The sequence below is a fragment of the Cucurbita pepo genome, chromosome LG01 (assembly GCF_002806865.2).
Source record: "Cucurbita pepo subsp. pepo cultivar mu-cu-16 chromosome LG01, ASM280686v2, whole genome shotgun sequence".
Classification (NCBI taxonomy): Eukaryota; Viridiplantae; Streptophyta; class Magnoliopsida; order Cucurbitales; family Cucurbitaceae; genus Cucurbita; species Cucurbita pepo.
The window spans coordinates 120,075-134,447 of record NC_036638.1 but is presented as its reverse complement, the minus strand read 5'-3'; the positions used below and the strand labels follow the sequence as shown (position 1 = coordinate 134,447).

At 39.0% G+C, this 14,373-nt stretch overlaps 5 protein-coding genes across 5 annotated transcripts in view; 4 read left to right on the top strand and 1 right to left on the bottom strand.

Annotated features, from left to right (window-relative positions):
* Positions 1–4: 4 nt before the first annotated feature.
* Positions 5–1,608, top strand: LOC111797540 (putative clathrin assembly protein At1g25240). Its single transcript, XM_023680577.1, has 2 exons — positions 5–771; positions 882–1,608. The coding sequence occupies exons 1-2, from the start codon at positions 193–195 to the stop codon at positions 1,401–1,403; spliced, it is 1,101 nt and encodes a 366-aa protein (XP_023536345.1). The 5' UTR covers positions 5–192; the 3' UTR covers positions 1,404–1,608.
* Positions 1,609–1,722: 114 nt separating this feature from the next.
* On the bottom strand, positions 1,723–3,916 carry LOC111797533 (folate synthesis bifunctional protein, mitochondrial-like). Its single transcript, XM_023680565.1, has 2 exons — positions 3,763–3,916; positions 1,723–3,332 (listed from the first exon to the last, which is right to left on the bottom strand). Exons 1-2 carry the CDS (start codon positions 3,815–3,817, stop codon positions 1,870–1,872), a joined length of 1,518 nt encoding a protein of 505 aa, XP_023536333.1. The 5' UTR covers positions 3,818–3,916; the 3' UTR covers positions 1,723–1,869.
* A 1,394-nt stretch (positions 3,917–5,310) lies between these two features.
* On the top strand, positions 5,311–6,639 carry LOC111776980 (D-galacturonate reductase-like; the record flags this gene model as incomplete). The annotated part of the gene is given in 4 exon segments (XM_023656412.1): positions 5,311–5,743; positions 5,819–6,062; positions 6,135–6,314; positions 6,388–6,639. Coding segments are annotated over 4 exon segments (942 nt in total). The 5' UTR covers positions 5,311–5,438.
* A 457-nt stretch (positions 6,640–7,096) lies between these two features.
* Positions 7,097–9,002, top strand: LOC111776971. The gene is made up of 3 exons (XM_023656403.1): positions 7,097–7,729; positions 7,846–8,190; positions 8,299–9,002. The coding sequence occupies exons 1-3, from the start codon at positions 7,407–7,409 to the stop codon at positions 8,846–8,848; spliced, it is 1,218 nt and encodes a 405-aa protein (XP_023512171.1). The 5' UTR covers positions 7,097–7,406; the 3' UTR covers positions 8,849–9,002.
* Positions 9,003–10,003: 1,001 nt separating this feature from the next.
* Positions 10,004–14,373, top strand: part of LOC111776223 — an 11,096-nt gene continuing 6,726 nt past the window's right edge. Inside the window, exons 1-6 of the mRNA XM_023655971.1 lie at positions 10,004–10,771; positions 12,037–12,153; positions 12,233–12,428; positions 12,579–12,745; positions 12,862–13,042; positions 13,637–13,698. Of these exons, the coding sequence (XP_023511739.1) occupies positions 10,239–10,771; positions 12,037–12,153; positions 12,233–12,428; positions 12,579–12,745; positions 12,862–13,042; positions 13,637–13,698 (1,256 nt within the window). The 5' untranslated portion in view covers positions 10,004–10,238. The remainder of the gene's footprint in view (positions 10,772–12,036; positions 12,154–12,232; positions 12,429–12,578; positions 12,746–12,861; positions 13,043–13,636; positions 13,699–14,373) is intronic.

The following is a 14,373-nucleotide window of genomic DNA, read 5'->3' as shown; positions in this document are numbered from 1 at the left end:
GAAAGAAATGAACTATTATTATTATTATTAGTATCTATTTTCCCGCATGCACCATTACCCCCAACCATTCATTATTCCTGCGTTGAACGCTTCTTCATCCCGCAAACCCACAACTAAAATAGCAATTCCTTCCTTCAAAATTACATCCCAAACCCCCCTCCCCTTTGCCGCCACTGCTGTCTCCTCGCCCAGATGATGAAGCTATGGCGCAGGACTGCCGGAGCAATCAAGGACCGAAACAGCATTTGGCTGGCCACCCTTTCACCCCGCACGCCCTACCGCCACCCCGACCTCGAGGCTGCCATCATCCGAGCCACCAGCCATGACGGTGCTAAAATAGACTACGCCAATGCCCGCCGCGTCTTTCAATGGATCCGAACCTCTCCCGTCTACCTCAAGCCTCTCGCCTTGGGCCTCTCCTCCCGTATGGAGAAGACACGAAGCTGGGTTGTCGCTCTAAAGGGTCTTATGCTCATCCATGGCGTTTTTTGTTGCCAAATTCCCTCCGTCCAGCGCATGGGCCGTCTGCCTTTCGATCTCTCTTCCTTCGAAGATGCCCATTCCAATTCATCCAAGACTTGGGGTTATAACGCCTTCGTCAGGAGCTATTACGCATATCTGGATCAGAAGTCCTCGCTTATTTCTTCTGAAGCCAAGAATGCGAAGAAAGGGTTGAAGCCGCTATTGTTGGATGAGTTGATTAAGCTTCAAACTTGGCAGTCCATGTTGGATATGTTGCTTCAAGTTCGACCCTTGGATGAGGATATGAAGGTGCGTTAAATTCTGTTGACTTCACCCCTTCTTCCAATTATGCCATATTAAACTATCAACCACCCAAAAATGTGGTAAATTAATCTTCTTCATTCATCACATTCTAACAGGGGGGCTTAGTTTTGGAGGCCATGAACAATCTCATCTTTGAGATTTTTGACGTTTACAGCCAAATCTGCAACGGAATTGCTCAAGTTCTGTTGAACATTTACGAGACACCAGCGAAACCCGAAGCATCATTGGCACTTCAAGTTGTCAAAAAAGCAGCAACTCACGTAGAAGATTTGACTCAATACTTTGAGATATGTAGAGAAATGGGTGTTTTGAATGCATCTCAGAGCCTAAAATTGGAGAAGATCCCAGAAGAAGATATCAAAGATCTTGAGAAAATTATCAATGGAAGCCTTAATTTAAAAGGGAAAGATAATGGAGGAGAGATGAGGAGCGAGCTTGGAAATGGATCAAAGAGGGGGTTGAAGACAGTGATTACAGACAAATGGGAGAGATTTGATGCAGATTGTTGTTCATCAACCACTTTACAAGCCCCTTTTGCAAGCTGTTCTTCTTCCCATTTGAGCCTTGTTTCTAAACCAGTACATAAACAAGACTTACCTGACCTGATCACTTTCTAGGCCTCTTGAAATTATCAGATATTTACATGCTTCGTCAGTTACCAGATAATTCCCTTTTACCAAAGAAAGGAGGAACTAAGTTGTGTATACTCTCTCTTTCTCTAATCTCTTTATATTAGTTCTTCCATTACTTTGAATGGATGTCATTGTATTTGTTGGTTAAGTTTTCAGATAATAATATTCCAACAGACATTTAGAGTGCCAATACCTTTACTCAAATGATATTTAAAGGCAACCTTGAAAACAAATACTCCTAGGGGCACTAGTGAGAGACAGACAATCTTCCGATGGATCAATGACAACCAATAACTTGAGATAATACTATTCCAGGGGGCATCGCGTAACTCATTTTATTCCTTGTGACGCTAGCAGTAAAAGCATGAGCGGTGTACCAAATTATCCAAAAATAATAATTTGATTAAAAAAATGAGAATGAAAAGGATGTGTAACGAGAAACAATCATGCTTCAGCTTGTTTTCTCCTTCAGCATTGCATCACAAAGCCTCACTGCATCCACATTATCTCTTACGTTATGTACTCTAGCTATGTTTGCACCACCGAGAACCCCTATGGTAACTGCAGCAACTGTAGCGGGATCTCTCTTCGTTGCAATCGGTTGCGAACATACTTCGCCGAGAAATTTCTTTCTCGAAGGTCCAATCAACATGGGAGCATGAGACAATCCCAAGCTTCTCCTTGCAATTTCTGCTCGAATCTTTGGTACGCCTCCTAGAATTTCCAGGTTTTGCTTTGTGTTCTTCGAGAATCCAATCCCAGGATCAACAATTATCCTCCAAGCTGGGATGCCTGATAATTCTGCATCTCTAATCCTAGAGTGTAGCTCAGAGGCAATTTCATTGCAAACATCATCATACTGTAAATTCTCATTGTTTTGCATTGTAGATGGATCTCCTCTCATGTGCATTGCAATATAAGGCACCTTAAGCTGAGCAACAACCCTGTGCATTTGAGGATCCAACTGGCCCGCTGATACGTCATTTACAATATGAGCCCCTCTCTTTACAGCTTCCAAAGCGACTTCTGAATAAAACGTATCCACTGATATGAGCTTTCCACTCATCTCTGGCATTCCTGTAACAGCTTCCAAAACGGGAACTAATCTATCCAATTCTTCTTCAACAGAAATCATAGGTGCCATGGGCCGTGTTGACTGAGCACCAATGTCAATCATATCAGCACCATCTGAAACCATCGAACGCACCTGAGAAACTGCAGCTTCAATAGGTTGAAACTTGCCACCATCGCTAAAACTGTCAGGTGTCAAATTAAGAACCCCCATGATGGAAGTCTTGCAGGACCAATCCCATAAGTTGTTTCCAATGGGCAAAACCCTTCTCATTCCTTCTTTACCAATAAGAGATTCACCACCCATTTTCTCCCATAACTCAAAAAGCCCGCCACGATCAGCAGCTAAAGAATGCCAGCAAGCAACATCATCGGTATCAACATCTGAACCCAGCAAATCAATCAAAGGAGCCAGCACAAACGGCCTTTCCCAGATTCTTTCATGAGGGACAGTGAGAGTATCTGAGTGTATTTTATATCTTCCATACAACAAGATATCTAAGTCAATCGGCCTCGGGCCGTAGCGTATACCAGCAGTACGACCCAGCTGTTTCTCTATGTTCTTAACTGCACTCAGTAGTTCATGTGGTCCAAGCTTTGTGACAGCTCTAACAGCGGAGTTGAGAAATTGAGGTTGATTAGTGACATAAGCAGGTGCTGTCTCATACAAACAAGCATGTCTTGTAATGTGTATCCCTGCCTTTTTCATCAACTGCAAAGCTCCGTTGAAATTCTGCAGTCTATCACCCACATTGCTCCCTAAAGCAATCACTACTTCTTGCTCTCTAGAACAAACTTCCAGCACTGCGTCTTGCGATGAATGAATGAACGAACTTTGCAATGCTACAATGTACAAATGGTTCATCAGCAACAAGCTGAGATGCTAATTCAAGCGGGAGGAGCTTTCTTTCACTACTTAAATTCTTAGTCTAAAAAAAAAAGGCTCAGCAGAATGTAGAACTTATCAAGAGGCCAGAGAAAAAATTATTCTTTCTCCATAGTCATTTGGAGCACATTAACTATCCATTTGCTGGATTTGAACAATTTTGACTACTGAATCATCATAATGACTGGACAGAGGAATCAAAAACTAATATTTACTTACTCCAACCCCTCGCTCTATTTTGAAACCATTGTAATCCAAAAAAGTCGATCAAGCAAATACATGAGGTAAGCAGAAAAGAAAAAGGGGGAACAGAAACGAATGTGCGTCTAACATTTGAACGAGAATCCAAAAACCAGAGTCTCAAAATTAGAGATGAACATACAGTACCTCCACCATATCTGAATCCTCGCCTGCTGATAATTGGATGCTTCAAAATGTTCATTTGCGAGAAGCCCAGAAAATGAAGCAAAAATTACGGTGTACCAGTTCCAACAAGTTTATACACCAGGAATTAGGGCAGCATCGGAAGAGGACGGGGGAATGTCTTTTATGCCCTTGAGCCCTTAATAAAAACGGTGAAGAATTCATCAAGGGTGGGGTTTAGTTGGTTGAAGGGAGTGGTTTAGTTGAACCAAACCGGTCCAACCAGTTTTCTTGTCTTGTTTCGATTTCCAAAGTTAATACCTCATGAGTCATCGTGACGTATGGATTTGGAGATAAAAATAGATTGAAATGAAACACAAAGTTTACCAAACTTTATATTATATTAGTGAAAATAGATTGAAATTTATTAAGATGCACACGAGCAAAGGTTTAATCGTCTCAATTATGGTTTTAAATAATACATTACTAAGCCCACCTAACCCTTAAATACAAAATTAATAATAATATCTTAATTACAAAACTTAGTCAAACTAAAATGGCTTTACAAAATCAGGACCACATCGGACTAGGGCTCATCTTGAGAATATGGTGATAAAAATTATTTAAAAATAATTAATAATCATTATTTATGCCAGTAAAGTGTATTTTTTTNAAAAATTAAAATTAAACAGATTTAGTTTAGGTGGGGTGATCTTGTATGAATTTTTTTAAAAAAACAATGTGATTGATGATAAAATAGACTAAAAAACTGTCTTTGATAGTGGAGACCGTCTTCACTCTTCTAAATAAATTATGATAAATAGATAATGGGTACACGTAGCAAATTGCTATGAAGACTATCAAGTGACGAATGTATACTGGGATAAATTTATATTATAAGTTTTGGTCAGAATTATAGGGCGAGGTGTTACAACATTAGAGAGAAAACTATGTGTAATGCATGCAACAACCACCATTATTTATTTTTGTTTCTTATCATATAAGTTTAAACCAAATTTGTCTCCACGCAAATAAATTAAGAGAATTGGAAAGACGGAAGAACCAAAATCTACTTCATCTCTCAACTTTAATACTCTTAAAACAAAAATTAAAACTCTTAAAACAAAAAATCATTTATTAACATTTATATCTTTGAACTCTTAACAACCTAAAGCTGATGCATTTTTTGGAATTTATTTATTTAAATAATTTATTTATTTATTTATTTATTTTTTGTTATTGCTTTGTTGCCATATATGTTGTAATTTATTATTCAGATTTATATTTATATTTGTTTGCCGCTCCCCAAACAAAGAAATAATAAGATATTTTGTTAGTCCGTTCACGATAATACAAAATGAAGAACATCGGTTCTTACGGCTAACTGCCAGCCTATTATCCTACCTGTATAATGTAATATAATATTCTCAAACATAAAATAAACAAGTTTTAATGAATGATAATCTCACGTAAAGTAGGTAATTAACTAGAGTTTGCTTTGGTTGTCCTTTTAATAATTAACCAGAGTTAATCAAACCTAATAGAACAGTATTATAAATTTATATCATCATACTCAATCAAAGTCAACCCTCTTTTATACCTCATCAATGGTTATATGAAAATATTAATACAATCATGCCTTAGATGTTGAGTATAAAATGAGGTGAAGAGGAGGAGGGTTTCACAAAGCGTGGCTAGAAATGGCAACGGTTCCGATGGCAAGTTTGAGCAACGGGCAGTTGATTCCGGTGATGGGGATGGGGACAATGTCGGCAGCGGGACCAGAGGCGACGAGAGCCGCCATCGTGGAGGCGATCCGGGCCGGGTATCGTCATTTCGACACGTCGTATTCGTACGGGACGGAGAAACCACTTGGGGAGGGGATCAGGGAGGCGTTGGAGGCTGGAGTTATAAAGTCCAGAGACGAGCTGTTCATTACCTCCAAGCTGTCTTGTGGTTTTGCTGATCCGCCTGTTGTTGTCGATGGGATTAGGGGCAGCCTCAGGTAACAAATGATGCTCTCTGTTTCTTTGTGTTTATGCGGATGCATGCAAATAACTTGGGCGAAACAAAACAACAGGAACTTGGGATTGGAGTATGTGGACATGTATCTGATCCACATGCCATTGAAGCTGAATCCTCAAGTGCGTCGAATCCCAGTCGCAAAGGAGGACATTTTTGCGATGGATCTCAAAGGGGTTTGGGAGGGAATGGAAGAAGGCCAAAGGCTGGGCCTCACCAAAGCCATCGGCGTCAGCAATTTCTCTCCCAGAAGGCTTCAAGAACTGCTTTCCTTTGCCCAAATACCCCCAGTGATCAATCAAGTAACTCCTCCTTCCGTACCCTCTTAAACACGTATGTACATATAGTTATTTGATTGAAGGTTAAGTGAATAGGTGGAGATGAGCCCACTTTGGCATCAGAACAAACTAAGGGAGTTTTGTAAACAGAAAGGCATTCATATAACAGCCTATTCTCCTCTGGGTGCCGTCGGGACATTCTGGGGCCATAATAAAATTGTGGATTCTGATGTTATAGCTGAAATAGCCAAGCTTAAGGGGAAAACGAGTGCTCAGGTGAATGAAATTTATTATTATTTATTTATTTATTTATTTATTTCTTTATTTATTTTGTGTAATTAAATTATAGATTGCATTGAGATGGGTTTATGAGAAAGGGGTGAGCATAGTGGCAAAGAGCTTCGACAAGGAGAGAATGAGACAGAACATTGACATCTTTGACTGGTCGTTGACCGAGGAGGAATCGGCTAAGATCGATCAACTTCCTCAGCACAAAGCTGTTGTGTTCGCCAATATTTATGGGCCTCATGACGTGGTACTCGACCTTGACGCAGAGCTTTGAACTATATATTTTCTCCTACCTAATTTGTACTCAATCTATGGACTCTCTTCTCAATCTATCTTATAACCTCCTTTTCTTCTCTTCAAATCAAATTACCCAACATATTTAATTAAGAATCATGTCAATTATCATTAAGCTGAATTCACGACGATCGTCACATAAGTAAAAAGGATCAATTTACGATTCATAATCAAGAATTTCAATTAAAATACAAGTTTAAACCCTCTTGCCTCTTATTTTATTTATAAATTTACAAATAGTTATCATAACTCTTTTTTCGTTTTCTCCAACGTAGTTTGAATGATCTATTTGGCATTATAAGTTTTGAATGTTTTAAATTTTAGAATTAAAATAATCTTATAGTAATATAATAATATATGGAGAAATTAGAATGGTTGGTTTGGAATGCAGTTTTTGGTAGGTATTATTATATCACACTCCATTTGTGCGAATCTCCATTTCTTTACCTCTTTACGTCCAAATCTGTTTATGTATATTAAAGTGGGCAGACGGGGGAAGTCCCCTTGAGGCTTAAAACAACCAAACATGGCCGGCCGTGTCAAAAGTGCGAAACACAAGCTAAGTGGGTGCTCTGTTCTTTATCCATATCCTCTTCCACCTTTAATTATTATACCTTCTTTCTTTATCATCCCAAATCTCAACTCCCCATTTCTCATCTCAAAACCCACCCAAAACCCACCCAAAACCCCCCCTCCTCTTTTCTTAATTCATAAGAAACTAAAATCCCCCGCCCTCTCATAAATCCAACCCCTTCTCCACTTCATGTGTGACACTACTCGAACACAATGCTGGTGAGTCGCCCTCTTTCCCTGTTTAGAAAGTCGCCGAGCAGCCTGTCCATACCGCCAGGGGAGAGTCCGTTTTCGGGGCTTTTTGTGGTGAAAGATGAAGAAGCGGAGGCTGAAGATTCGTACTGTTGGGGGATTTGCAGGCGGAGGAGGATTAAGAAGCCGCCGTTTCCACAGGATAGAATTTTGACCATTCTTCATACCTCTTCTCAGTATCAACAAACTACTGACTCCACCAAAGTTTGGTTGCTCCCTGTTCTTGATCGCCCTCTTTCTTCTAATCGCTATTACATTATCAAAGCTGGAGGCAAGCATAAAGGGTGACTCACTCACTCACTCACTCACTCACTCACTCACTCACTCTGTTTTCCTTTTCTTTTCTCTCTGTACTTTTTATTCTTCTATCTATCTATCTATCTATCTTTCTTTCTTTTAGGAAAGCATTCAAATGCTCAAGAGAAGATGACATAACATCCTGTTGCTTTGGGGACGTTTTGAGCGACAACAGCCCATCCCCCTTCAACTTCAAAGACATCTACCAGCAGTTTCAGATACACCGCTACCACGGCGGTGGTTTCTTCGCTCAGGCCGTCGCTCCCGACGGCGTTCCGCCGAAGTTTCTGAGAACCAAAGGATGGAAACTTCGTTCTTCTTCATCCTCGAGTTTGAACCTTCCATTTGAGGAAGCTCTCGGCTTAGACTCCTGTCGTAGAGAGCTTCTTCCCGACTTTAACTTCCCCATCTTTACTGCTCGCTCTATCCCTGTGGTGGTCGGGAAATGGTAACCCTCTTCTTTCCTTCTCTGCTTTGATCCCTTGATTTCTGTTGGATTGATTATACAATATGATTCTTCAAATCTATGATCCCTGTATGATCAAATTTCAAATAGGTTCTGCCCGTTTGTTTTTGTGAGGGAGAACTCAATCAGCATAAAAACTCAAATGAAAGTGTCACCACTTTACTCGCTCACTCTAGAACAATGCTGGGAAGAGATATTCTCTTGTGAGAGCCCCAACAGTGAACCCAGCTCGGTCGTGACGGTCGCCGTGGACGTGGCTAGAGAGGTGGTGTTGGTGGCAGAGAGAGGAGCAGAGAGAGAGGAAGGAGATGAGCGTGGAAAAGGGGGGTTTGTTTGGTTCAAGGCTTCTAATCGTTTGGAGGGCGGAAGGAAGGGTATGAGCGTGGGACTAAGCGTGGCGGTGGTAGAGAAGATGAAATGGGTGCAAGAAGCGGGCGGTTGGGTGGGTGGGTTCGGCGACAACGGCGGAGAGAAAGTAGTGCGAGTGGAGAAAGTAGAAGAAATTAGAAGTGAGAGTGGGTGGAGAAGATTTAGCCTTTATATGTTGGTGGAGAGCTTTGTTCTTCGGAGATTGAATGGAGTTTTGGTTTGGAAATATAATTTCAGGCACACTCATACCCTTAGATGTAAATGGGAGTAGCAACTAAATATTCTTCATTTGTAACATAATATCTTAAAAAACATATGCTACTTCATTATCCAAACTTACTACTGCAATATGTTTAGATTTAAAATGTAATTTAGAGTCGAGTCTTTTGTATCTTTTAGATTTGAGTTAAATAATTTAGGAAGTATCCATGCATATCCAAGACAATTGTCCCAACTCGATGCAAATGCACCTACTTATGCATCTAGCCACCTACACATACCTCGTTTCAAATAAGTTTCAAATAGTGCCCTTACTCAAGTAGGTTAGCACAATAACTTTTACAAAGTCCCTCTAGCTTTGAGGATGGTTGGGAGAAAAATCCTACATCGGCTAACTAAGAGGTTGATTATAGGTTTATAAGTAAGATTGACTTTTGGGGAAACCAATAGCAAAATCACGAGAGTTTATACTTAAAGTGGAGCATATCACACCATTTTAGAGGTCTGTGATTTATAACGCACCAAAATGCCTATAAAACCTCTAAATACTAACCCATGCATGCCCTTCATAACCAACAACTCACCTTCTTCTACTAAGAAATAACCTCTAAATGGTCTAACTACTATTTTTGAAGTCATATTTTATTTATCTTGTAATTCTTTTGGATTTGTCTTTTTATGTTTTTTTTTATATCATTATAAAAAAGTATAAGTTCGTTTATATTTGACTAATCAAGAACCTTGATCATTTTAATTGATTCATGTTGTTTGGTTCGGTTAAAGTGTGATTTATAACTTTCATAAATAAACGAAGATGTAATTTGGATAAGAATGCTTTTGATTAACTAAAAATATATGTATTATTCGTTCGTATATTATTGTAATAAATCTAAATTAAACCTAACTAGGTCCATTAAAAAATTAACTAGTATTAAACAGTTTTGTTGGTGTAACAGATAGAAAAATGTCGGTCTTGATTTTTCAACTAACCATTCATGTTCATCGAAATTTATGATGACTTCAGAACCTTTTCCATTTGAAGGAGGAGAAAAAAAAAAAAAAAAAGGGTGAATGTTTGTGAAACCATGTTAAAGACTAAAAAGTAAAAATGAAGCGTTGAAACCTAAGGGCGTTATTTTATGAGATAATTTAACCTAAAATCTCTAGCTTTAACTTTTCATTCTAACTATTTAAAACATTTTCTCAAAAGGAGTCAAAATTCCTTCCATTTGTCAATCCGTCAAGATCCAATAAGGAAAAAAATGCGGAGACCCAGCTTCAAGAAAACAAGGCTTCAAATTCCACTGGTGCCACCATAACACAATTCCAAGCTCCAATTGCACAGTTCATCCGTCAAATTCTGTATGAAGTTTCGAATTGAAGAGAGAGATTCTCATTCCTGGTGTGAAATTCCAGCATGATCGATTGTTCCAGGTATCATAATGCAGCAGCAGCAGCAGCAGCAGCAGCAGCAGCAGCAATCCTCTTCTGCAGTTTCACCTCACCATATCAGTCCTCCGCCTTCATCTCTTAGGTCACCTTCATCCGTACCCGCCGCCGCCGCCGCCGCGCAGTCACCACTGGCTCTCGCTCCTCTGACGACCCACATCTCCAATTCCCATCGGGAGTCGCTTCCTCCGCCGCCTCCTCCGCCATCGGACCATGTTGCCGGACCAGTGGTGCCGGTTGCGGCGGCCCAATCCGCCGGTGATTCTGTTGTAACTATGGCTTGCCCGCTGGCTAGGGTTCGCCTGTCTGATATTTCCCCTTACGACGGCGCGCCTGGGGGGTCCTACGTGAGGGCTGTTGAGGCTTTGTCTGGATCCTTGATGAGATATAATGCAGCTGTGATTGAATTGGAGAATGAAGGTGCTGCTCTCACTCGGTGCGGTCTTGAAGCGGCTAGGTTGTTTCTCAAGAGCCGGGCGCAGAGTGGTGGAAAAGGGCGAGGTGTTTATATGTATAGAGCCGGAAGGTTATTATAGCTTATACTCTCGTTTTTACCATGTTGATTGTTTAGCTCTCATGGAACGCTTTGTGGAACCGGGAAAGTAGATACTTCCTGGGATCTACCTTCTTGGAACTGTTTGTGGAACAAGGAAATTATTCATGCTGATTTATGCAGCTTTACATCAGCTCAAATAGATATGTTAGTCAACTAGTTTACTCTAATTAAAGGGGAAAACCTGAACGAAGTGGCTTTCTGATTGTTAGTTCCATCAGCTGGAAGCTTGACAAATTTAGTTAGTTTAAACAAAGAAAAATCGATTTTGTACCCTCTCCCTTAAATTGTACCCTTTTCGTTAAAAGTGAATTTGGTAAATTGTCTTGCCAAATCTTAATGCTAAGGTTCAAGAGAGAAGCCCTTTATCTCCAACTTGGTGTGTGATGTGCTATGTACAAGCCCTTTCTCCAACTTGGTGTGTGATGTGCTATGTACAAGATGAGTCCCAGTCACTTATTCCCATCATGTTCCTTTACCTACAGTGTATAGTCCATCAACAGAATTTTTTTTCTTGAATTTATGGTTTGAGAGAAACAATTGTATCTCAAGATTTAGGGGAGTTCAGAATATTTTCATTAAAGATAATGCAGAGATCAACGAAGACCTATTTCCAGAAAGAGACAATTAAATGGGCAAGTGAAGATCTAACTTTAAGCGTTATAATAGCATGTTTGTCATAGATTCCAAATAAATTTGTTTACATTTATAGATATTCTGACTCTAATGTGGTTCAACTAGAAAATAAACCATGGTAGAGTGAGCATGGATATTGTGAGGTTTTTTCTTCTTTCAATTTTTAACTTTTAATAAGAAACTAACCTTCTAATAAGAAAGTGAGCTTTTTTTTTTTTTTTTTTTTTTTTTTTTTTTTTTTTTTTTTTTTTTTTTTTTTTTTTNACAAAAGGGAATCCAGATGCAACCAAAGTAGGTATTGTTGTGTAGTTGATGTGAGCATATTGTCATGAGGTGAGTACTGGCAAACCTGTGGTGCCTAGGATGCTTTCTTAGTACGACGATCCTTAGTCAAACTTTGAGAATCGAAGAATAGTGCTTTTACTGTAACAAGGATGTATATAAGGGGGAGGCCCTAGGAGAGCTTCTTCGTTGTTCTGCTTTGTTACTTTTTGTGTTGCTTGTGCTGCAAGTTATGTGATGGAGGCCTCACGCTTTTGTGATGGATAAGTCAGTTATTCTTATGTATGCTAAATTATAATTTTGAGCTATTTTTATTGCAGAGCTGTGGAAGATTGGGAGTCTTGTCCTCCATGTATGGCTGATATTTTTAGATGTATGGGTAAAGCAGCTCGGGCTGCTTTATGTGCAATAGCCAGGCATCTTCGTTTGAGAAGCGAGTAAGAATGCTGTGAATATTCAGTTTTTTTTTGGTTAACTATGTTGAACTTATGTACCATGCAAATAAATACTCTGCAGTGTTTTCAATAATTTGCTTGATGATTCTCCACTTCCTGCTACTGAGGTATCCTCATCAGTGCTTGTTGCAATGCACCTGCATAATAGCTCTTTGCACAACTGCAAGGGTTATGGTGGGGGAGGAAAGTCAGCAATGAATGTTGAAGTTGAGAAGGGTTTACTGACATTGATTTCCTCAGACAATCCTGGTTTACAGGTGTACTTCAATGACCTTGATAACTGATCTCATTTAGATATTGATAGTTCATATATAGTTTCCAACACTGAAAACTTAGTGCATTAAAGTTTTATGGTATTGTATGGAACTTTTGTAATGACCTATACGGGTAACTTTTCTCATTGGTAGGTTTGTGATCCCAACGGTCGCTGGTACCTAGCAGATGCTGTGTTGGCTCCTGGGGATCTGTTACTGCTTACTGGCAAGGCACTCAGCCATGCTACAGCTGGCCTTCGTCCTGCTGCATCATATAAAGCTGCTCCTGATCATTCCTTGGGATCAAATTGTGGTGGGAGGTATGTAACTTTATATAAACTCTCTCTCTCTCTCTTGTGGTATATCTATGCTGTATGAGCATACCCTTTTAATTGTTGCTTGGATTGAATTACTTTATTCAGCATTGTGGTTGTAGGACTTCCCTTGCATTTAGACTCATGCCACAAACCAATGCCATATTAGACTGTTCTCCCATTGCAGCAGCTGGTCATGTTATTCCTCAAAGATATGGTCCAGTCTCTGTTAGCCAATTCATGGATGTTCTTTCCGCTGAGGAAGATGTATTATGTACTCATCTGGATAAGGACAACAATTGTGTAAGTCTTATAATCTGATTTTTTATAGAAACCCTGTTCAACTTTTTCTTGTCATGACAATCCATGGTTAAGATTCATAGTATGAAAAACTTCGGTGCATATTTAACACTGTTTTGCTTCTTTTTTCTTTACTGATATTTAATTCACTTAGTTGATTCTTTTCTCCATGTGGTTTTTGTTTTGTGCTTGCTGGTGCTTTAGTCAGGTTCAGTTTTTTCTTCATAAGTTCATATAAGTTGGAAATATAAGTGATTCGCACCTTAAAGCTATCAACATTTACACTTAAGTATATTCTAATTTTGGATCCTATCCAAATATCCTTCAATATTTTTTTAGTAATCCTACTGGGAGATGATCAAGAGTCAAACAGGAGAACGAATAGTGGTTGAATTATGGTATTTTTAAGAATTAATTTCCATTATATTAGCTAAATATATTGATTAATATGATATTTTAAAAAATTAATTTCAATTTTTTACCATGATGTTCGAGCCTAGTTAAGCCCACATACTTAGTGGCACTTTATTATTGAATTTTATATTTTGCATTATGACAGCATTTACATTTTATTAATATATTCTTCTTAATGTACAGATAGCTCGAAATGATCAAAATAAGGAGGCCTCATTAAGAAGTGTTCTCTCGGATCCGTTATCGTGAGTGACTTTCAATGGTGCTTACTATTGCTTTTCTTTTGAGCTTTTTTGTAATCTGTTCTGAAATTCAAAATTTGATCAAACCTTTCAAGCCTCCATTGGTTAGTGATGTCTGTGGAAATAAAATATCTATTGCTTTGTGCTATCACTATCATATGCCCTACAACATTTGATCGTTCAGTACTCTTTTCAGATAGCAACCCAAAATTTGGGTGAGTTAGGGAAGGATCTGGACTCTTCAACTAGGAATTCTTCTTAACATAAATTTTTGTAGTAGTTTCAACGGGAGAAATTTTGTACTGTAAAAAGGTTTTATCACAAGGATGTTTCTTGCAACAATATATTTAGAAAAATTTATTGCAGTGCTTATTTTTTACCATATGATCACTGTTTTCAATCATCCCTTGATACTGTGGAAAGTTTTCGACGTGGAGCCTGTATTAGAGAAATTACTCTTGGACTTCTGTTTGTACCAATTGGAAGGTCATTACAGACCTCCTAACCTATTCTCGTTTTTGTATATTTGATATAGTTCATTAAAGTTGTTTCTAATATACAAAAATGTATGTTTCGTGGACTGGGATATTGTTTTAACTTAATACCTACCCTTCACTTGTGAATATTGTTGTTATTAGTATTATTTATTACTTAAGATGACCGGGGGGGGGGGGGGGG

Bases quoted from the DNA above. Each gene is read 5' to 3' on its own strand.
- LOC111797540 (XM_023680577.1), top strand. From the start codon at position 193: ATGATGAAGCTATGGCGCAGGACTGCCGGAGCAATCAAGGACCGAAAC. The intron at 772-881 runs GTGCGTTAAATT...ACATTCTAACAG, and splicing joins CCTTGGATGAGGATATGAAG to GGGGGCTTAGTTTTGGAGGC.
- LOC111797533 (XM_023680565.1), bottom strand. From the start codon at position 3,817: ATGAACATTTTGAAGCATCCAATTATCAGCAGGCGAGGATTCAGATAT. The intron at 3,333-3,762 runs GTACTGTATGTT...TGTACATTGTAG, and splicing joins AGGATTCAGATATGGTGGAG to CATTGCAAAGTTCGTTCATT.
- LOC111776971 (XM_023656403.1), top strand. From the start codon at position 7,407: ATGCTGGTGAGTCGCCCTCTTTCCCTGTTTAGAAAGTCGCCGAGCAGC. The intron at 7,730-7,845 runs GTGACTCACTCA...TCTTTCTTTTAG, and splicing joins GCTGGAGGCAAGCATAAAGG to GAAAGCATTCAAATGCTCAA. The intron at 8,191-8,298 runs GTAACCCTCTTC...AATTTCAAATAG, and splicing joins CCTGTGGTGGTCGGGAAATG to GTTCTGCCCGTTTGTTTTTG.